The sequence below is a fragment of the Talpa europaea genome (genome assembly GCF_964194135.1).
Source record: "Talpa europaea genome assembly, chromosome: 11".
Lineage (NCBI taxonomy): Eukaryota > Metazoa > Chordata > Mammalia > Eulipotyphla > Talpidae > Talpa > Talpa europaea.
In genome coordinates, this window is record NC_140078.1 from 69,675,885 (window position 1) to 69,700,641 (window position 24,757).

Sequence of the window (24,757 nt, forward strand, 5' to 3'; positions counted from 1 at the left end):
GCATATAAACATTTCAAAGTGAAATGGTTTCTTCAATATACCTTGGATTGTGTTAATCCAAACTACTCAAATGATCAGGATAATTATCCCAATATACCTAGAGAATTCAAGCCAGTTGCAAAAATGACCAAACAGTAATCAGATAGGTTGTACACAAGGTTACAGGACTATGTCTGCTGGTTCTATCTAAGTGAATAAAAGGAAGTAGCCTTAAGTGTAATTTATGGCATTATCCTAGAAGGGTAGGGGCTCTTCCTGATTATGGTTCTACATGGTACTCAGAACTTTCTATGGTATTTACTTGAGGTCAACAAAAATAAGGTAATAATCAGTACAAGAATTTTTTTTTTATTTATACAAGAGCTGGGGTATAGTCCAGAGTCACAGGAGGGTGAGAGGATTCACCAGAGAAGAGCTGGGTGCAGAACAGGCAGATGGACTGAAAGCACTGCTGAGGGGAGCAGTGGGCAAGACAGGAGAGGTCTGCCTCGCCATGTGGGATTCTCCCTGGCTGGCCGGGAACCAAACCGGCGCTGCAGAGGCTGCGGACAGCTTCACAGCTCTGCGCTCAACCTGCTGCACCACCGGGGAGGCCCCAAGAAAATGTTTTTAAATAAAATTATCACTCGTGAGTTCCATATAATTTCAATGAAAAACTGCCTTATTAAATATAGGTGCATGATTAAGCACAGTTAGCACAGTTACTAAACATACACTCTTTAAGGCTAACTACATCAAGTGTGGAGATCCACGTTAAAAAGATTCAGAAGACCTGTAAAATCAAGATGGAGAGAGGGGGAATTTAGCCACCATTCATCTGGTGAACAGGGTTTGAACTCATAATTACTCACTGGAACATACCCTCCAATCTTACATCACTAGGAAGCTGGCTCCCAACTAGATGGTGAACAGAGAGGGCAGTCACTTAGTGTTCAGTCTTTCAGACTCAGTTACTGATGTTTCACTTGAAAAATGAAAAATTCAGTTCACTTCCCTGTGCCTGGACTGTCTCCTTTCTGTCAAAATAACAGGATTTACAAATTTAAAACAAAGCTAATTTAGCCACGTTTACTGCAGGAAAGGAGGCAATACTTTAATATATAATGTTATTACATTAATAAGTTGGTACTTACTAATACCAAGGAATCACTACCTAAAATTCTATTTTGGGAGAGTATAAATAAATTTAGGAAATATAATGCCAACTTATGCAAGGAAAACAACACAAGACAATTCTCTGAGTCACTTAAGTATAGTAAAAAATTAACATACTCATATATTCATGTAATTGCTGAGATCTTAGTGTTCGCTGGGCACTGCGTGAGGCACTGGGTATCTGATAGTAATGAGTAAATACACACTCTCACATGATCATACATGCAACCAATGTTTATCATGGAAGTTAGCAAAATCCTCAGACATTCTCAGAAAAATAAAACACCTCTTTTCTAGATAAAATCCTGCTTACACAGGAACCTCTGAAATCTACAAAGTCAGAAAAAACAGGTTTTATAGAAAACAGGACTATGCCATGGATAATATGAATCTGAAGTCCACCTGAGTAATCCTGCTCAGTTTTTCTGGTCCTCTTTATTGAAGGTAAGGTATGTTAATGGGCTGGCACTGATCACAACTGTGACTGCATTTTCTTTGAAACTTTGTGTGCATATGCCCAACTAGAAAACTCAAGTCTTATATAATGAAACGAATAAAAAAATTCCATCAAAATTATTATTTCATATAGCTAAAAGTAAAGCATGAAAATCCTGGTTAAGATAATCTTGCTAAACAATTTCTGTGGTTTTTAAAGAACTCTAGGATTGTACTGAAAAGGGAACTATAGAAGTAACATTTTTAGCAGCTTTGTGCCTTCCCTTTGAGGCAGAATAGGAGCATATCATGCATGTTGAATGTTACGTGTATCTTTGATTTGTAAAGTTAGAACTACAGCTTAGGCCCCTGGGCCCTTCTCATTAAAATCCTACTAAATGAAAAATTTTGATCTATTGTAATCACATTCAAATATCATCATAATTAAGTTCATTTTTCAAGAGAAAAGGACTATACTCAACATATTCAAGGACAGAGTATGCACACACACGTGCACACATACACCCCACACTCAGCTCCGTTCTCATAATATCAAAGAACAAAAACAGTGATTTATCTCCCTCTTTAACCAAATAATATCAGAGATCCAGGATCTAGAAAAAAACTTCCTCAGGTCACTAAGACATTTTAGACTGATGGGTATCTCATTTCTTTCTAATTGTTTTAGAAAGACAGCCCCAGAGAACTACCTGTTCAGGCACTCTCACCTGAGAAGTTCTCCCACAATTTTCTAACATAACCCCCTGACATTTTTAGCTTCAACAAACTTTACACAAATATTTTAAATTTAACAGATAATTTCATAGACCTTTTTATCCTTTCAAACAAACTCCTTATTCATAATAAAATGCTTTCCTTTTTCACACACAAAAAATAAACCCCATTAACTGCAATTTTCACTCTTTTCCTATTTAACAGAGAGCACTGATTTTCCCAGACTAAACAATCTCAACTCTTTTAACAGTCTCCATGGGTCAGCTTTTCCTGCTCTTTCTTCCTGCATATCTTGTAAGCGTTCAATGCTGAGTTCAAACAGACAAAATATCATTTTAGTTTAGCCACATTTATAAATCTTTTAGATATTTGGAACATTTCCAATAAAAGCTATTTCTGTGAAAGTGGTTTCTGATTCTGTAATAACATCGCTTGAGGTCTTGAAAGATAAAGTTGTAGCAAATGAACAAATAGGTCAGATAAATAAATCTACTTTTATCTTTCAGAGGAAGCCACATATCAGACTCCTAAATAATCTCATTTATATTTAAGAGGAAGACCATAAACTCTGATAGACCTATCACCTACAATCATGCACTACACTAAGAGTTGTAGCACTGTTAGATCATAACACCTCCCTGCCAATAGATTTTGATGTATCTCAGTATCATTGCTAAAGATCAAAGAACATACAATAGTTAAAACTGGTTTAAAATTATGATACGATCTTGTCTTCTTCTTCACCAAATAAATTAACTCAAATAAAGCTGTGAAGTTTAATTGGACAACAAAAATTAGTAAATCAGAATAATTTGATGAGTACATAAGGCAATGTGTTACTGTGAGGCTTAGAAATTTCCAATACACAGATTCTTTTTTTTTCCAATACACAGATTCTTAAGTGTTCTCTGATTTGATGAATCCATGCTCTCAGCTATTATGTATAACAGCATGGGTGGGTATTCAGAAAAAAACTAGAGGAAAAGATCCTCTATTTGGTATTTGAAAGAGTAAAACTATTTTGTTTGTCTCTTTATATGCACTCAACAAAAAACTGTAAAGCTGCAAATTTGTTGGATGCCTTTAGAGAAACTATACACATCAGTGAAACTCTCAATTGCCTTGAATAATAATTGTAAGGAAGATTTTTTGCAGGTATTAAGTGTTTATTATATTAAATACCTTATAAAATTTACATCAATAAAAGATATTTAAATGTGTCTTTAATGAAAAATTCAAATAAAAACTATAGCCAAGTTCAGTTTTCTTTAAACATTTCATTTAAACCTGACAGAAATATAAATCAAGTGCTGTTCTCCCCCAAGCATGGAGAAATAAAGATAAATGTGTGTTTCCAGGGTGACAATGTCCACATAATAGGTCCCTGGTTAGTCAACAGTAGAGAAGGGAAAGAGAATTTGCACATACTGTAAAAAGGGCACACATTCGTTCTATCTTCTCTGGGTTCCTTGGCCCACCATTCTTGTTCAGTCTCACCAGAAACCGCTCACTGAAATGTAGGAGAGAGAGAGAGAAAGAGAGAGAGAGAGACAGAGAAATGTAAGGGACCATATGCTCCAGAACAAATAAAAAGGGCAATCATAGAGAAACCCTAAACACTTTCAGAACAGCTCACAGTGACAGGTAAGGCCAAGGTGCATGTCTAGTGGCAGGACACTTTCTTGCCAAGCAACATGCAACAGACATTACAAACTACGCAACAGGTATTGCTGTTTATATGCTGGTTGTCTCTCTTATTTTCCCCGAAAGGTATGTGCTCCATGAGGGAAGCAATGAAGATTATATTTGAAAATTTCACCAAACTCACTCAGAACTCTAGGCATAGTGCTAAGTCCATAACAAGCACAAACATTCTCTGATGTGAACATTTAGATCATGATAAAAATATTCCTCATAGTAGATCTCAAATAATCTACATTACTCAATTTACATCTTCTTATGAAAATCATTATAGGGCTAAGAAAAACTGTTACAGGGACTTACAAAAATTTGGATGAAGGATTAAAAAAGAAATGATGTATTATATATAACTAAAGTTGAAATTACAGTTTAATAGGGTCATTAAAATATTTTATTCCCTAAATAACACATGTTAATTCCTGAAGGAAATTTTTAGATTAAAAAACTTCAGAAACAGTGTCTGCAACATTTGAAGAAGTGTCTCCTTGCTATCTCATCTCCTTCCTACCCCTGCCCATAGCCTCATGTTTCTTCTTTTCTCTTCATCTCAAAGTTCCTTACCGATTGCCACAAAAATAAACAAAGAAACAAAAAACCCTGAGCCATAGCAATTCTAAATGCAATTTACTTATTCCACAGTCATACACTCACTACTCATATGTGATATAAATGAGTAAATATTAAATTACTGTACTAGAATTACAAGCTATCTTATAATATCAATTGCACAGGTTACTTAGTATTTCATATAGACATCTTTTTATTGAGTCAGAAAATAGTTATTAAGTTTGTATGTTAAATATGGGAATACAAGTGTGAACAAGATACACTCATGTTCATGGTCCTTGGAGAAAGATAAATATGCATAAATGAAGCTCAGAAAATATTTGTGCCAGATATAAATCTGAGATCCTTTAGTCAGGAGATTTCCAGGGAATAATGAGGAATGTGGAAAGGATGAGGAAAAAAAAGAACTTTGGTCAGAATCCTGAGAGATATTGATAATTAAGAAATAGGCAAAAGCAGAACTAGCAAAGTAGACAATAGGGACAAAAAAATTAAAAGCAACAGAAAAATAAGGATATAAGTCAAGGGAATAAAATGCCTGAAAGAGGGCCTCCCCGGTGGCGCAGCGGTTGAACGCTGGGTTGTGAAGCTGCCCACAGCCTCTGCAACGCCGGTTTGATCCCCGGCCACCAGAGGAGGGTCCCACATGGCGCGCAGACCTCTCCTGCCGCCCGCTGCTCCCCTCAGCAGTGTACTTCGGTCCTTCTGCCTGTTCTGCTCCCTGCTTTGGCTCTGGTGAATTCTCTCACCCTCCCGCACTTCTGTCTGTACCCAGTGCTTGTATAAATAAATAAATAAATCTTTAAAAAAAAAATGTCTGAAAGAGGAGGGAGGGGTCAACAAGGACCACTGCCACCGAGTATCACACGAGACAAGGGAATAACAGAGCCTACTGGATATTAGAACAAAGATCTTTGTAGACCCTGGAATGGTAGAGAAAAACTGACTATGAAGTGTAAAAGTGGGGAAGCAGAAACAGTGGGGTTTTGATCATTCTTTAAAGAATGACTCTCAAGAAGTGGAAATGAGACTTTGTAGTTAAAATGGGCATGTTGATGGATGGAGCTGCAAGGAATCACGCTCAGCGAAATAAGCCAGAAAGAAAAGAAAAATACTGGATGGTCTCACTCAGGCATGAATTTAGAAAACCTAAATAAGGGACCAGGAAAAAGACTGATTATAATAAAGTAAAAATCAAAATCAACAAGCAACTATAAACCAGAGACACACTACGAGGTTGGGGGGAGAGGAGGGATTAGGGTCAAAATAAGGGGGATGGGAATTGTATGGGGAATATAACCAAGATGAAAATACACACATTGTGCAAAAAATGAAAAATGATGTAAAGATCATATAAAATAAAAAAATACTTCTTTAAAAAAATGGGTATGTTGACACCATGGAATATTACTCAGCATTCAAAAAAGATAAACACATGCAATTTGCAGCAACATGGATGGAGCTGGAAGGGATCATACTCAGCGAAATAAGCCAGAAAGAAAAAAAAATACCGGATGGTCTCACTCATAGCAGGAATCTAGAAAACTTAAATAAGGGACCAGGAAAATGAATAACTATAAGAAAGAAAATATCAAAATCAACAAACAACTATGAACCAGAGACACTCTATGGGGGGTGGGGGGCAGGGAAAGGAGAGATTGGGGTCAAAATAAGGGGGTTGTAATTGTATGGGGAATATAAAAATAAAATTTAAATTAAAAATAAATAAATAAATAAAAATTAAAAAAATAAAACATCAAAAAAATGGGTATGTTGAGTTGAAGGCGATCTTTTGTAAAAGATGAAATAACACAATTGTATACACTCACTTTTTAGAAAAGGTAGCAAAATTCAGCAAAGCAGCATAGCAGCTTCAGAATGGTGCTGAATAACACATGTGGGAAAAGAAAGAAATTTGACCCTTGCCTATAAAAAATAAATTTGAATGAAGCATAGGATTAAATACAAAAGCTAAAAATACAAAATTCTAAGTCTGTGTTTTAAATATGGAAAAGGAGAAACATGAGGGAAAAAATGAAGACAAATACCTGTGCATATCCTGTTCACATCTCTATTTCCATATTTAATACATGGTAGTAAAACTATGGTGATCCTAGATTACTGTGGGAATAACATGAATCAGAGAAACACAGTAAGCCTGATTTCATCAAAATTAAAATCATCTTCCTAGCAGCAGGAGCAGCCTAGCCAGTCTGGCTACCCAGATTAACAACTATGTTGGTGCTGGTGACTGGAGTCACTGGGCTGTGGGCCAGCCCTCCTGAGAGAGCAAGTCACCCTGAAATCATAAAGATTGTGATAGAAAAGATTTTTTGTTTCACTTGCAAGAGGAACAACTAACAATTAACCAGAGGGACACTACATCAAGAGTTCTGAAGCTTGCAGGGTGAGACTGAAGTACCCTCTTGCACTTCAGAGACCAATACAGATTGTACCAGAGAGGACACAGAGAATATTCGTGCTTCACTGAACAGAAGATGGATATAAAGAAATGCTGGAAGGTTGTGGTTGGGGTCAGGGGAACACAGATGGTAGGGATGCTCAGAAGGGGAAAATCAGAAATCATATGGAGGCACATGTCCTTGATATAGGTGAAGAATATATAGAGGAACTGGGGTGTTCCACACAAAGTGGGACTCCAATAAGGTAAATAGAGAAGGTTCTTTAGATTATATTATCCCTCCCTCACCCTTTGGGACTAGTACTGTCCCCCTGAAATGCACTAACAAAGGAAAGACTAGTGTCAGATCTGGGACCCCAGAGAGGAGGGATACTGGCAATGCTACAAACATAAACTAGCATCCCCATGCCCAGCACATTCATAACAGCAGCAGGACCTCCACAACCCTCCCCCATTCTGCTGACACAGCAACTGCAAATACAGGTTTCAGAACTTACAGAAGACAGGACAGGTAAAAAAAAAAAAAAATCAAATCAAATATAGGCATAGTACCATGTGCTGGAAAAGTCAAAGTAGTTCAACACCTAAGTTGTGATACATATATTAAAAACAAATAGGGAAATTTAAAGTAAATAGTGGGCAGAGAAAAAAATATAAAACATGTCAACTTGAGACCTCAAGGAAATATGATATCAAAAGGAAAGATTAACTTTTCAGGATCCAACCACAAAGACATGGATTATTATATCTCCTATCAGAGAATTCAAAGTTGCCAGAATAGGGCCTCCCCTGGTGGTGCAACGGTTGAGCGCTGGGCTGCGAAGCTGCCCGCAGCCTCTACAGTGCCAGTTGGATCCCCGGCCCACATGGCGCAACAGACCTCTCCTGCCGTGCCCGCTGCTCCCCTCAGCAGTGTATTTCGTCGGTCTGCCTGCTCTGTTCCCTACTCTGGCTCTGGTGAATTCTCTCACCCTCCCACACTTCTGACTGTACCCAGTGCTTGTATAAATAAATAAATAAATCTTTAAAAACAATAACAAAAACAAAATTGCCATAATAAACTTAAGAGATAGAAGAACACTTAGACAAGTCAAAGTGACACAACTCAGAAAAGCTAACTAAAGAGATACTACCAAAAAAAAAAAACTCATAAAAGGAAATTAATGAATTCAGGAATAAAATTAATAAACAGAAGGCAGAAAGTGAATCTTTAAATAAGAAATATCAGACTCAGGTTGTAAGAAGCTCAACAGATATAATAAAAATTCTAGAGAAAGCTACAAAGCATAATTGAATAAATGACTTGGGTAGAAGAGAGAAATAAGATGTAAAAAACTATGAAGCAGCACTACAAGAACTATTTGACTCAATTGGGGAAAAAAAAACATAAAAATAACAGGTATCCCAAAAAGGGAAGAAAGGTAAAAGGGAATAGAGCTTATTTAAAGAAATAAAGAGAAAACCCTCCCAAACCTGGGGGAAAGAACTGAATATGCAAGTATGAAGCTAGCAGAATACCTGGCTATCTAAATATGAAGTGATCTACACTGAGACATATACTAGTGAAACTATCAAGGGTTTAAGACAAAAAAAATAATAAAAGGCAAAGCAGATAAAGGCAGGTAATCCACAAGGCTTTCACAGATTTCTCAGAGTCACAGCACTACAGGTCAGGAGAGAATGGAATGAAATATTCAAAATTCTCGAAGATAAAAACTGCCAGCCACGAATACTGTACCCCAAAAGACCTTCTTTCAGGTATGGGGGAGAAATAAAGGTATTTGCAGAAAAACAAAAGATGAAGAAGTTTGCCAAAATTAGGCCTTTCCTACAAGAAATGTTGAAAGGAGTGCTCTAATCTAACAACAACAAAATCAACAATAACAAAATGAACAAGGGAATAAAAATAGCTAGGAAAAAGATATTTATAGATAAATACAGGCAAAAAATAGAAAACTAAAGACAAAATGCAATAGCAAGTCCTTGTATATCAACACTCACCCTTAATGTAAATGAACTGAGCTCTCAATCAAAAGACATGGAGTGGTCAGATGAATTAAAAACCAAAGCCCAACTAAATGTTGCTTACAAGAGGGTCACTTAATCTACAGAGACAAACAAAGTGTTATTAATTAAGGTGAAGAAATGGAAAGTGGTACTCCAAGCCAATGGAAAATATAATTGGGAAGTGCTTTAATCAACTAAAATGGGCTTCCAGTCAAAAGGACAGTAACAGACACACATGAACATTATATAGTAATTAAAGGATCAAAATAATAGGAAGACATGATAATTATCAATATATATGTGCCCAACACAGTAGCACTGAAATATTTAAAGCAAATATTAAAAGACTAAAGAGAGACATTGACAGCAACACAATAAAAGTAGGGGACTTTAACACCCCACAAACACAACAGACAGATCATCTTGACAGAAAATGCCCAAGGAAAAAATGAAGAAAGGGAAAAAACACAAATCTGTGGAGAATTAACAGCATGCTATTAAATAACTATTGGGTTAATGAATAAAATATTTGGAGATGAATTAAAAATCCCTATGGGATGCAGTAAAAGCATTACTAATTTATAGCAAAACATTCACATTTCAAAAAACCAGAATCACAAATGAGAAATGTAAGTTTGTACCCAAAAAAGCAAAAAAAAAAAAAAGGGGGGGGGGGGAAACACAAAGTCAGTAGATGGAAGGATATAATAACAGAGCAAAAATTAATGAAACACACATCAAAAAGATACTCAAAGAGATCACTAAAAGAGAGTGCTAGTTCATTGAAAAGATTAACAAAATAGACACACCATCAACCAGACCCACAAAGAAGAGAAAACACAAGTAAATAAAATCAGCAATGAAACAGAAGTTACAATTGATACTACAGAAATATAAAGGATCATAAGAGAGTATTCTGAGCAATTACACGGCAACAAATTGGAAAACCTAGAAAAAATGGACAAATTCTTAGAAATACACAGCATTCCAAGACTGAATCAGAATGAAAAAGAAAACCCAAAGAGACCCATCATGAGGAACAAAAGTAAAACAGTATAATCAAAAGTCTCCCCCAAAACAAAGCCAGGGACCAGATGGCTTTAATAATAAATTCTATTAAAATTTCAAAGAAGAATACCTACCCTTTACAAATTCTTCTGTAAAACTGAAAAGGAGGGAGAATTTCCAAACACATTCTATGAAGTCAACTTACCAGAATTCTAACACCAGACAAGAACAGCATATAGAAGACAACTATAGACAAGAATCTCTATGAACACAGATGTAAAATTTCTCAACAAAATCTAGCATCTAGCATAAAGAGTTCAACAATACATTAAAAAAGAATGATACACTATGATCAAGTGGGATTTACTCCAGGGATGCAAGGATGGTTCAATATATGAAAATCAATAAACATGATAAAACACATGAACAGAAGGCAGGCCAAAAATCACATGATTATCTCAATAGATGCAGAAAAAGTATTTGACAAAATTCAACATCCTTTTATATTAAAAATCCTTTAAAAATAGGTAGAGAAGGAATGCACCTCAACATAATAGAGGCCATATGTGATAAATCCACAGCCAGCATCATACTCAATGCTGAAAAACAGAAAACTTTTACTCTAAGATCACGATGTCCACTGTTATCATTACTGTTCAATGTAGTGTTACAAATCCAAGCAAGAGCAATTAGACAATAAAAGTATATAAAAGTTATCCAAATTGGAAAGGATGAAGTAAAACTATCATTACTTGCAAATGACATAACATAACTAGGAAATCCCAAAGACTCATAAAAAACTACTAGAAATAATAAGTATAGGAAAGTGGTAGTTACGAAATTGATACACAAAAATTTATTGTGCTTCTGTATGAAAACAGTGAACTAGCAGAAAGAGAAATCAGTGAAACAATTATGGTAAAAAGAATTCTATGCCTTGGAATAAATTTAACCAAGGAAATAAAATGCTTGCACATTGAAAACTCTAAGACATTATTAAAAGAAATAGAAAAAGACACAAAGAGATGGAAACGTATCCTGTGTTCATGGACTGGAAAATTAAACATCATTAAACAGCTACATTACCTAAAACAATTATAAATATATATATAAATTTTCTTTTTTTAAAAAGATTGATTTATTTATTTATACAAGCACTGGGTACAGTCAGAAGCGCGGGAGGGTGAGAGAATTCACCAGAGCCAGAGCAGGGAACAGAGCAAGCAGACCAACAAAATACACCGCTGAGGGGAGAAGCGGGCTCGGCAGGAGAGGTCTGCGTGTCATGTGGGACCCTCGCTGGCACCCGGGGATTGAACCAGCGCTGCAGATGCTGCCGGCAGCTTCGCAGCCCAGCGCTCAACCGCTGTGCCACCAGGGGAGGCCCTATATATATGTAATTTCCTATCAAAATTCCAATGAGATTTTTCACAAAAATAGAAGAAAAAGTGATGAAATTTATTTGGAAATACAAAAGATCCCAAAAAACAAGAACACTCCTGATTAAAAATAAAAAATGGACATATCATGCTCCTGGCTTCAAACTACCCTATAAAGCAAAAGTAATTAAAACAGCGTGGTCCTGGAATAAAGACACACAGAAGGGAACAGAATGAGAATACAAAAATAAAACTACATACATATGGGCAACTGATTTATGTCAAAGAAGCCAAGAGTTTGAAGTGGAGCAAAGAAATTCTCTTCAAAAAGTGATACTGGGAAAACTGGATGTCACATGCCAAAGAAAGAAATTACACTAACATTAAACAAAATACACAAAAATTAATTTAAAATGAATTAAAGACTTGGATGTAAAACCAGAAACCATAAAATACATATAAGAAAACATAGGCAGGATGCCCCTTGGCATCATTCTTAGAGAAGTATTTAGGGACTTGACACCGACAAAGGACAAAAGCAAAAATAAACAAATAGGACGATATCAAACTAAAAAGCTTCTGTATAGTAAAAGAAACCTATATAAAACAAAAATAACTTACTAAGTGGGGAAAAATATCTGTACATTAATATATCCAACAAGGGGTTAAAAGGTCACTACATAAAGAACTCATAAAACTCAACAACAACAACAAACAACCTGGAGGAGGGGAAGATGGCATCAGAGGAGGTTCCCTGCTTTGCTCCCGGGAGAATAAGCTAAAGTAGTCCAGAGGGCGACGATGAACCCAAAGGGCGCAAAGGAAAGAGGAAAGGCCGATGCACCACTGCTCTCACCATAATACTACCACTCTCTGATTGTCTCTCAAGGGAAGATGTACACCAAGCAGGCCACTGTTTGGAGCTGCTATATAGCCATGGAGAAGGGTGCTATTTGGAGGGGCTACATTAAGCTTTAGTCCAGAGATAAAGAGTAAAAAAAGCCAATTTCTGGGTGTAAAGGATTGCTAGCCTAGCAGAACACAAGCATTTCTCTTTCTCCTCTACAGTAAAAGGAGGCTCCTATGGCACAGTGTCTATCTTTACACTCCCTAGAGTCCTTCATGCTTCTGGTTCCCTCTAGCCTTTGTAATAATTTGTGAAACTTTTCTTACTAAAAAAAAAAGCTAGGTATACATCTAAAGATTTCCTGTTTTGCTAATTTTGCAATGGGTAAGATATATAAATGTTGCTTTCTGCTAAAATTCAGAATGTTTGAAGACAACTATCTATCCAGTATTTCCTGACTTGGCAACAGATATTATACAAAATAAGTGATTAAATATAGTTGGGAAATAATGCATTAAACACAGACAGGTTTCTACCCTCTAGGATTTCTCAGAGGCTTAAAATGTTATGTGTTTTAAGTACCAACAGAACAGGTGATATCTTACCTCACAATCTGCTTTTGTGTACAATGGAGTCTGTATGAACAATTTGATAAATGCTGATCAAATTTATTTGCCAACCAGAGCTAAAGCAAATACTATTTCCCACAGATGTGCAAAAGAGAAAATTTTATTCATGAGATATTACAGACATTCACACCTCTATATGAAAACAACAGGTCAGTTTTTCTCTTAAATAATCTGGTTGAGAAAATTCTTTCAAGAGAAAAAAGAGATGGTGTTAAATTCTTCTTCAATAAGCAACATAATAAAAGAACTGCTCTAAATTTAATTGTCTTTATGACAAACTATGCAAAAACAGTATAAGAAGTTACATCAGTCTTTTTCCTGGTCCCTTATTTAGGTTTTCTAAATTCCTGCTATGAGTGAGACCATATGGTATTTTTCTTTTTCTTTCTGGCTTATTTCACCAAGCATGATCCCTTCCAGCTCCATCCATGTTGCTGCAAATTTCATCAGTTTATCTTTTTGATTGCTGAGTAATATTCTATTGTGTATATGTGTACATGACACTGTGTATATGACTTCTTGATCCAGTCATCTATTTTTGGACATTTGGGTTGTTTCCATAGCTTAGCTATTGTAAATAGTGCTGCTATAAACATAGGGGTGCAGGTGCCCTTTTGAATTAATGTTTCTGTGTCTTTTGGGTAAATACCTAGGAGTGGAATAGTAGGAATTTAGAAAACCTAAATAAGGGACTAGGAAAAAGACTAATTTTAATAAAGTAAAAATCAAAATCAATAAGCAACTATATACAAGAGACACACAACTGGGGTGGGGAGGAGAGGGTAGGATCAAAACAAGGTGGGGGTCCCCAGCCGCCGGTGAGGGTCCCGCCAAAAAAAAAAAAAGATCACTTGCTTTTATGAAAGTTCATTTACACTCTTCTCCACTAATGGTAATTGGTGAATCCCTACAGTCAATATTCAGTAACTGCCAATGAGGTGGCAAGCCCATGTCAGGAGCTGAGTCAGAGATAGTCTTTGAACCTCAGGGAGGGTACTTCCTGAAGATTCTATTTTGGAAATATAAGCAGGCTCCTCAGATAAATTCAAAGGAATTCTCTCAACTCTCTGAATTTAATCTTCTTGTTTCTCTTTTGGTCTTTTGTGGAGATTGATGCCAAGTATTAACATCACTCATGATAACCTGCCGGTGCTTAGAAATTGGTAAAGAGCCCCAAGGCCACACTACATGGCACAAACCAATACATTAAGAAATATCTACTATTTCCTCACAGATTCATTTTCCAATTTAGATCACTGGCCTTTATTCCTCAAGTTTTTCTACTTTATTCTAAAGCACAGAGAGCAGAAATGCACAAAGGGCTTTCATAAATTCAAATCAGTGCTGTGATTTTCAAATTTATTTATTTTTATTTATTTTTATTTTTTTTAAGATTTATTTATTTATGCATACAAGAGCTGGGGTACAGGCCAGAAGTTTGTGTGGGGGGGGGTGGTGAGAGGATTCACCAAAGACAGAGTGGGGAACAGAACAGGCAGACTGACTGAAATATACTGCTGAGGGGAGCAGTGGGCAAGTCAGGAGAGGTCTGCTATACCATGTGGGTATCTCCCTGGCCGGGGATCGAACTCGTGATGCAGTGGCTGCGGACAGCTTCATAGGTTGTGTCTTAACCCCTTGTGCCACCAGGGAGGCACCTTATTCATTTTTAGTATCAGCTTTTTCCTTCCTTTCAACAAACTCTTACTCAGTTTACCAACAAATGAAAAAATTTAGAAATTGAGCTACTTTGGTTGAATCAGAGCTTGGAGAGGTAGGGGCAGGAATCTGCCCTATTGAGGCCTCTCACTACCTAATCTTGAGAAACTTCAGGGTTCCAAAGAACATATTTTAGTGACTAGTACAATGAAGAATTCCTTTCAGCCTCCCTTCCTCCCTTTTATCCATTCACTAATGAATTCCTACCATGTTCCTAAAACAAGAGCTAGATTCTAGGAACACAGTAATGAAATAGTCTCTCTCCTCAAGTCTCTGAGTCTACTGGGAGAGACACAAACCAAAAACTAACACAATGTAAAAATGCTAAACTTGCACAGGAAGTGTCTGAGAAGCTCAATTTGGGTGAGGGTAGGCTGTCCAAATGAGATTTTAAAACATAGTATTGCAATATTTCTAGGTATATGGCATTTGGAGGAGAATGCACCGAGTGCAGATCGAAATATAAAGCTGCCTGATGATGTGGAAATTCTGTCCATGAGTTAAGAGGGTGGTGGAGAGCCAGGGAGTGTCAAAGGTGCCATGTAACAAACAGAGGCCAAATCCAGATTGTAGACTTATATGAGAGAGGTTTCAAAACTTGACTATCCCAGGAGTACCTGGAAGCTATTTTAGTCAGAAGTGGTATTTTATTCAAAATTCATAAGGAATTCCATAAATCTTTTAGGGAAACCAGAAATGCATTAATGCATGTAATTAATATTAATGTAATTAATAACATCTAATTGAAATGAAGACCTAATTCTAAACAGGAATTAGTTAACTACTGAAGAGTAAATGCAACTCAGTAAATCAAGGAAATCAAAGATTCCATTTACTAGCTTATTAGCTTTATATTAGGGAATTTATTAATATCTGGTTTTTATTTATTTTTAATTGAGGTTATATTGGGATTCCTCCATCAGGTATTACCACCATAGTGTACCCACCACCAGCTCACCCATATTCTACCACCAGACCAACAGTGGAAGCTTATTTTAAAAATGATTATTGGCTCTATCCCAGATCTTCTGGATCAGAGTCTCTGGAGGGAAGGACTCCTAGAATTCCATCCAAATAAATACATTTGAAGAATCTGTATTTTAAAAAAGGTCTTGGTTGGCTGTTAGGATTAGCAAGTTTGGAAAACCCTATCAAGGGCTTTAGAGAGGCCCTGAAAGAGCAACCATGAGAAGCTAATTTCGTAATTCCTTAGAATAATCACCTGGTAACAGAAACTACTCCAAAGACAACCAGTGTTGCTATAGTAAGCTATGATGCAATTCTGGAACAAAAGGGAGATGAATGGATGTCAGATATATTTAAAGAGACTGAGCTGACCAGATTTAGCAGTTAATTAGAGGTAGCAGTCTATCAGAGAAGAAACAAAGGAAAAAGTAGTTCAGACAGCATGCCGAATTTGAGGGCTCTCTGGGATATATAGATGAAGAGAAAACAGGCAGCTGAAAATACAAGTCTGAAGCTCAGGGGAAAGATGTGGGTGGGAGATACAGCTCTGGTACTCATCAGTTTTCTACAGCAGCAGCAACAGAAGTCACTTAATGAGTGTCTTTTGTGTACGAGGCATTATATAAAGTGTGTATTTTCTTGCCTAATTGCATTTAATTCTCACTCAGGTATTTCACCTCTAAAGAAACGGAGAGTCAAAGGGGCCAAGTTCTTGGCTTGAGATGAGGATATAGAGAATGATAAAGTTGGAACTCAAACCTGAATCTGTTTTTTTTTAATTTTTATTTATTTTTTTTTTTAGAGAGGCATGTTTTTATTTTATTTATTTATTTGTTTGTTTGTTTTTTGTTTATACATGCACTGGGTACAGTCAGAAGCGCGGGAGGGTGAGAGAATTCACCAGAGCCAGAGCAGGGAGCAGAGCAGGCAGAAGGACTGAAGTACACTGCTGAGGGGAGCAGCGAGTGGCAGGAGAGGTCTGCGCGCCATGTGGGACCCTCCTCTGGTGGCCGGGGAGCAGCCGGGGATCGAACCGGCGCCGCAGAGGCCGCGGGCAGCTTCGCAACCCAGCGCTCAACCGCTGCGCCACCAGGGAGGCCCAAACCTGAATCTGCTTTACTTCAAAGTGAATGGTTTACATGAATTTCATTTTATGAAATGAACATTGGGAGAAAAAAGTATGTGGTAGTGGTGGTGGTGGTAGGGGAAGTGGTTTCATGGGCAAATATATCTGGGAAATTCTACATACCACATCTTGCCATGGAGACACATAGTCAGTGTCTCCATCGCATAGGTTCCCAGTTACTTCATGAAGGAAGCCAAGCTAGACCCAGGATGTCTATTATCCACCTGGGGCACCCTGACCCTTCTGATCAGAAAGTCTGTGTTGGGCTCCCCTTAGAGCTTTGCTGGTAGTATACCTAATCTGTTTGAAGTTCACGGCATTCCCACACGGAAGATGGAGAGATGATGGCAGCAAAGTTTTGCGTGATTAGAACAAGTAGAGGTTCTTGAATGACAAACACACCCCCCAAAACAGGCTCTTTTTATTTTTTCTAAAGCAAAAGAGAGATTTATATGAGTAAACATGTTACCACAAAAATTTCAGTTATAATAGCATTTTTCTAATTGTACTACCCCTAGAGGGCACTTCTCATGAAAATCAATGAAATCATAACATCAGTTATATGGGAAGCTCCATAGTTGTTTTTATACTCTCACAGTCATTTTACACCCTTACACATTCTGTTTTTATGCTTTCACTGTAGGATTAGGCTCCCAATTCTATCAATAAAAGGCAAGTAGATGAATAAATGGGAGTGAAGTAAGAATCTGCTGACAGGCCAGCACAATGCTGAGACAGTTCATCTTTGCCATCGCCAACATTTAAGTTGTAATGTTTCTAAGGCAGATGGACATCTATATTGGGTACCTGGGGAGCAAGGGGGATTGACCCTACCTTCCATGTGTTTTTTTTTAAAGATTTATTTATTTATACAAGAGCTGGGGCACAGGCCAGAGGCATGGGAGGGTGAGAGAATCCACCAGAGATAGAATGGGGAGCAGAACAGGCAGGACTGAAAGCATTGCTGAGGGGAGCAGTGGGAGAGAGAGGAGAGGTCTGCCGCACCATGTGGATATCTCCCTGGCTGGCTGGGAATCGAACCCGCGCTGCAAAGGCTGCGGATAGTTTCATGGTGCTGCGCTCAACCCGCTGTGCCACCAGGGAGGCCCATTCCATGTGTTTTGATAATCATGCCTATAGGGATTACAGAAATGCCACATTTTTATACTTTTCAGCTGAAGGTCATGCAATCTAAAGTATTAAAGAAAAATAATCATGCTAGCCTTTGATGCAAAAAATGCAAAGCTAGTGGCTGCTTCTACGTATTCAGCAACTCTGTTGTCTGGGGTAGACAAATGCACCTTTTGTAGGTGGATCCTTCATAATTTCTCAAGGGTAACCCAGACCTAGTAATTCTGAAGTTCTGAACAAATCAATAAATGAAAGAATAAAACAAAAATAATTTAGCTAAGTACTCTTTCACCCAGTATATAGAATGCTACCTCTTAATTTATCTGACTTTATTTTAGAGAATTACATGACCAAGCACTATCATTGAAAAACAAAGCAATTAAGAGCAAATCTCTGATAATAAGACCTAGTATTTTCCTTTTTGTTTATTAAAATGTTTCCCAATTTATTTACTATACAAATTGGAAAGATTCAAACAAAAGTTAAATTGTGCTTGCTCTCTAAAGCCTCATGATAAAATACTGTCTTGGCAATAATAACATTGAAAATTAAATTTTCATGAAAGAACATATTCAACATAATGGTCATGACATTTCCTAATGGATATTCTAGTTACGGGAAAAAGGAACCTCAAAAATTCACTCTTTCACCAGCAGGATCTGATTGCAAGTAAAACAAACTATGAACAAACAAATATCACTCTCTTTGGAACTCAATTTCCACAATTTTCAAAGTTAGACTTTGAAATGTCTATATAGCATGACAGAAATTAACACCAAGGTTTTGAACAGAAAACAGCAACAACCAACATGTATACTACATTTTACAGTTTAGCAGTGCTTTCTCTTATAGTATACGGAATGTAAACAGCAGGGAAGAAATTCTCTAAAGTTTTCATAGAAAGGATAACTTCCCAATCTCATTTCCTTCCTCTTTCATTATCCATACATATACTGGTAATATTTTTGTGCATTTCAGTTCTTCATTCAAAATGTGAACAGTTTTGCTTTTCAAAATTTCATTCCTTTACTTCCTATGCATGCTAACCTATGTTCAGCATAACACAGGGTAAGAGGAATATGTATCACAGATGGAACAAAAATCACAGTATTCATCAAAGGTTTTTCTTGGTATGTCATAGAGAATACACATATACTCTTACTGATCTGGCCTGTTGTAACTACTTTAAATTCTCTGACTAAGGATAAGGACTATGTATTATTTATACTTATTAACTTGTTCTTACCACTTTTTTTTTTTTTTTGCTATTTCTGTGCCTTAGCAAGGACAAGTTTTGCTGTTTAATCTATTCTATGTCATGAGGGAATCCTGCTAGAAACAGCAAAGCTGACAGAAATACACACACTGACAGAAATACACACACACACATACACACACATACACACACACATAAGAAATAGAAAAATCTTGACTATTTTCTGAATGGAAGCAGAAAATTCAGCCAACCTGAAAGTTACATCAATATTTAAATCTGGGGGGGTGGAGCAACATGGCGGCAAGGAGACGCTGCGAGTAAGATCTCCCATTAAAAAAAGTTAATAGGGAGGAAAAGCGGCAGGTCCCAGTGAGAACTGGGACACGGAAGATAAACGGGTGACTCCAGCAAACTACCCGAAGAAGAAAGTGGCCATAAAAGAGGACTAGAAGGGAGGGAAGCGCAGAACCCTGCTCCCCTCCCCCGCCCACAGAGGCGGCACTCTCCAACCGGCAGAGAGGAGGAAAACAACAAACCAAAACGGCCAACAAGAACAAAGGACGCAGCAAGCGGGACTGTGAGTGGAAAGGAACTATTGCAGCCACCACACCCCGTGAACGGGAGCTGAGGCGAACCCTGCAGGATCCGCCGCGGAGGTGAGCTCCAGGCGCCATTAAAGAGAGCCCCGCCCACCAGGAGGAGACCAGCACCAGCACACAGCCCCGGCCGCCCGGTAAGCTTGCGCGAAAGCGGCGCTCGGATTGCAGCTGCCCAGGGCCCTGCGCCTGCGACCTAGGCTCCTAGGCTTGCGGGGAGACGGCGGAGGCCCTCCCTGAGTGAGCAGGAACAAGGTGCCCAGGCAGGGGAGCGGGATTCAAAAGGCGCCATTCCCTCGCCACTGATCTGGGCTACAGCCCGCGTCCTGGAACTGAGGGCTTTGGAACTGAGACCCGGGCGGAGGCCCTCCCTGAGTGAGCAGGAACAAGGCGCCCAGGCAGGGGAGCGGGATTCAAAAGGCGCCATTCCCGCGCCACTGATCTGGGCTACAGCCCGCGTCCTGGAACTGAGGGCTTTGGAACTGAGACCCGGGGCACGAAATTAGGGGCGTGGGTTCCCCACGACGGTGGGGCACAAGGAAGACACAGCACCCCAAAGCCGTTGAGGTGTACCCTACCATCCCCGCTCTGCTCCCTGTCCCACGGGGTGGAAAATCAGCTCCCCAAGGGCTCTAGGAGAGATCTCTGGCGCCACCTAGCGACTTGACCCCAGCACAGGCTACTGAAGGAGCTAGTGGCCAGCTGGGGAGTTAGCCCACAGGGAGAACAAGTAGTCTGAGCCCACAGGGAGAGCGAGCACCCACAGCCGGGGCAGACCAGGCGCGCAGAAGAGTGTGCCTGAGACCAGAAGCGCAGGGAGTGTGTCCCACATCACCATTTTAGAACAGGGACATTTCTTCAGTAAAGACTACCTGCAGAAGGCTTCCTCAGGAGCCAGAGGTGAGCGGGGGAAGTTCGCCCACGCCAGACCCCCTCTGGCCTGCAGTCCAAGCCCAGAGGGGAGCAGGAACCCACCGCCGGGGCAGACCAGGCGCACAGGGGAGTGTGTCCCCACATCGGCATTTTAGAACAGGGACCTTTCTCCAGTAAAGGCTGCTTGAAACTGACAGATGACTCCTGGAAGAACCAGAGGGGAACAGAGAAGCCCACCCAAGATGCCGGCAAGTCCCAACAACACAGTGTCCCAACGCATACGGCAAATTAGAAAACAGACAGTAGGGAGGAGAAGAACCACACGCAACCTAGCAACTCTCCAGAGAAAAAGCACACCACAAAAAGAAAGCCAGCCCCCAGATTGCAACGACAATAACTTGGAAGAATTTCTGAGCCTTCCAGAAAGAGAATTTAAAATTGCCGTGATTAAAAAACTGACAGAAGTCATAAAGGAAAACAATGATAAGGGAAAAATAATCAACGATCAGAAGAATGCAATTGAGTCCCTAGAGAGGGAAAACAATGGTCAGAAGAAAGAAATTGAGTCCCTAAAGAGGGAAGTAAAAGAAATGCAGGAGATCAAAGAATTAATGGAAGAACTAAAGAATTCTGGGAAAAGCAATGAAAGCAGAATAGATGAAATGGAAGAACGAATAAGTAATCTTGAAGACACAGAAATAAAAAGAACCAAAACAGAGAAGGAAAGAGAAGTACGAAGGAAAAAGAACGAAGAAAGACTTCGGGAACTATCTGACTCCATGAGGAAAGGAAATATAAGAGTTATAGGAATACCAGAAGGAGAGGAGAGAGATGTAGGAACAGAGAAAATATTCAAAGAGATAATTGAAGAGAACTTCCCAAATGTGAAGAAGGAGCTGAAAATTGATATACAAGAAGCAAGAAGAACACCAAACTTCCACGACGAAAGGAAAAATACAGCAAGACACATAATAGTAAAGCTCCCAAGAATCCAGGACAAGGAAAAAATAATGAAGCTGGCAAGAGGGAAGAAACAGATAACATTCAAAGGAAAACCAATCAGGCTGACATCAGACTTCTCCGAAGAAACACTACGGGCAAGGAGAGAGTGGAGGGACATAGTCAACAGACTCCAAGAAAACAGATGCCAACCAAGAATACTCTATCCCGCAAAGCTCTCCTTCCTCTTTGAAGAAAGAATATGGACCTTCCCAGACAAACAGAAACTCCGGAATTTCATTGCAACTAAACCCCCACTCCAAAAAATACTACAAGGAGTCCTAAAGCCAGAACCTCAGAGCGACGAATAACAATGAAAGAAGGCCCAAAAAAAAAAAGTTATTAAAAGAATAAATAAATAAAATCAAAGGAAAGACAAACACAATGGCAAATACAGATGTTAACATATCAATATTAACTCTAAATGTAAATGGACTATATTCTTCAATAAAAAGACACAGAGTTGCAGCCTGGATTAAGAAACAAAACCCAACCTTTTGCTGTCTCCAGGAAACACATTTAGCTACAAAAGATAAAAATAGGCTCAAAGTTAAAGGATGGAAAACAATCCTACAAGCAAATGGACCAAAAAAGAAAGCAGGAACAGCTATACTTATATCAGATAAAACAGATTTCAAACTCAAAAAGATAAAAAGAGACCCCAATGGTCACTACATTATGATCAAGGGGACAATACTTCAAGAAGAAATAACACTCATTAACATATACTCACCAAACGAAGGAGCACCAAAATACATCAGACAACTGTTGTCCTCTCTGAAAACAGACATCAGAGAAAACACATACGTAGTGGGAGACTTCAACACACCACTATCAACAATGGATAGATCAACAAGACAAAAAATAAGTAAAGAAACCAAAGCTCTAAATAAAGACCTAGAGCAATTGGGCTTAACAGACATCTATAGAACACTAAACCCCAAAAAAACGGAGTACACATTTTTCTCAAGCGCACACGGATCATTCTCCAGGATCGATCACATACTGGGGCACAAGACAAACATCAACAGATACACCAAGATTGAAATCATATCAACCATCTTTTCTGACCATGAAGGCATCAAACTAGAAATAAACCATAAAAAGAAGGCAAGGAACTTTCCTACCTCATGGAGATTAAAAACCACACTACTGGAAGACCATTGGACTAATGAGGAGATCAAAGAAGAAATTAAAAAATTTTTTGAATTGAACGACAAGGAGGACACCAATATCCTAAATGTATGGGATGCAGCAAAAGCAGTAATAAGAGGAAAATATATAGCAATAGAAGCTCACATCAAGAAACAAGAAAGAACGCAAAGAAACAACCTAATCTGGAAGCTCAAAGATCTAGAAAAAGAACAACAAGAAAACCCCAAAACCAGTAGAAGAAAAGAAATAATAAAAACCAAAGCAGAAATAAATGAAATTGAAACTAAAAAAACAATCCAAAAGATCAATGAAACCAAGAGCTGGTTCTTTGAAAAAATCAATAAAATAGACAAACCCCTAGCCAGGCTCACAAAGGAAAAAAGGGAGAAAGCACAAATAAACAGGATCATCAATGAAAGAGGAGAAATCACAACGGACACAGCAGAAATCAAAAGAATAATCAGTAACTACTATGAACAGTTATATGGAAACAAGTTTAACAATCTAGAGGAGATGGACAAATTCCTACAACTCTACAATCACCCAAAGCTAGATAAAGAAGAAATAGAACACCTAAACAGACCAATTACAATTAGCGAAATTGAAATGGTAATCAAAAACCTCCCCAAAAACAAAAGCCCAGGACCTGATGGATTTACAAATGAATTCTACCAAACATTCAGAGACGAATTAGTGCCTATCCTTCACAAACTCTTCCAAAAAATTGAGAAGGAAGGGACAATACCAAACACGTTCTATGAAGCCAACATTACACTAATACCAAAACCGAACAAGGACAACACAAAAAAGGAAAACTACAGGCCAATCTCCCTAATGAACACTGATGCAAAAATCCTCAATAAAATTTTAGCTATCAGAATCCAACAATGTATCCATAAGATAATTCACCACGACCAAGTTGGATTCATTCCAGGGGCACAAGGATGGTTTAACATCCGAAAATCAATCAACGTTATCCAACACATCAACAAAAAGAAATATAAAAACCATATGATAATATCAATAGATGCTGAGAAAGCTTTCGACAAAGTGCAACACCCATTCATGATAAAAGCCCTTGAAGTTCTTGGGATACAAGGAACATACCTCAACATCATAAAGGCCATCTATGACAAGCCAACAGCCAGTATCATTCTCAATGGTGAAAAGCTGAAAGCAATTCCATTAAGATCTGGAACAAGACAAGGATGTCCACTCTCACCATTGCTTTTCAATATAATACTGGAAGTCCTAGCCAGGGCAATAAGACAAGAGAAAGACATCCAAGGAATCCAAATAGGAAAAGAAGAAGTCAAACTATCACTATTTGCAGACGATATGATATTATACATAGAGAACCCCAAAAACTCCACAGAAAAGCTAATTCAACTCATCAATCAGTTCAGTAAAGTGGCAGGATACAAAATCAACACGCAAAAGTCAGTAGCCTTCCTATACACAAACAATAAATCTGAAGAAGAAGAAATCAAAAAGACCATCCCTTTTGTTATTGAAACAAAAAAAATCAAATATTTGGGAATAAATCTAACAAAAGAGGTAAAGGACCTATACAAAGAAAACTATAAAACTCTGTTAAAAGAAATAGAAGAAGACACAAAGAAATGGAGAGACATCCCCTGCTCATGGATTGGAAGAATAAACATTATTAAAATGGCCATCCTTCCAAAAGCAATATACAGATTCAATGCTATGCCAATCAAAATTTCAATGTCATTCTTCAAAGAAATAGAACAATTATTGATGAAATTCATATGGAATCACAAAAAACCCCGAATAGCCAAAGCTCTCCTGAAAAAAAAAGAAGGGAATGGAGGCATCAGACTCCCAGACTTCAAACTATACTACAAAGCCATAATCATCAAAACTGCATGGTATTGGAACAAGAACAGACATACAGACCAATGGAATCGAATAGAAAATCCAGAAATAAACCCACAGATTTATGGTCAACTAATCTTTGACAAAGGAGCAAAGAATATGCATTGGAGCAAAGAAAATTTGTTCAATAAATGGTGCTGGGAAAACTGGGTCGCTACATGCAAAAGAATGAAGCTTGACCACCACCTCACA

General features: G+C 38.2%; 1 protein-coding gene across 1 annotated transcript in view; it reads right to left on the bottom strand.

Annotated features, from left to right (window-relative positions):
- Window positions 1-24,757, bottom strand: part of DOCK3 (dedicator of cytokinesis 3) — a gene marked incomplete at both ends in the record, with an annotated part of 286,944 nt that overhangs the window by 109,928 nt on the left and 152,259 nt on the right. Inside the window, one exon of the mRNA XM_084248035.1 lies at window positions 3,754-3,835. Within this exon, the coding sequence (XP_084104161.1) occupies window positions 3,754-3,835 (82 nt within the window). The remainder of the gene's footprint in view (window positions 1-3,753; window positions 3,836-24,757) is intronic.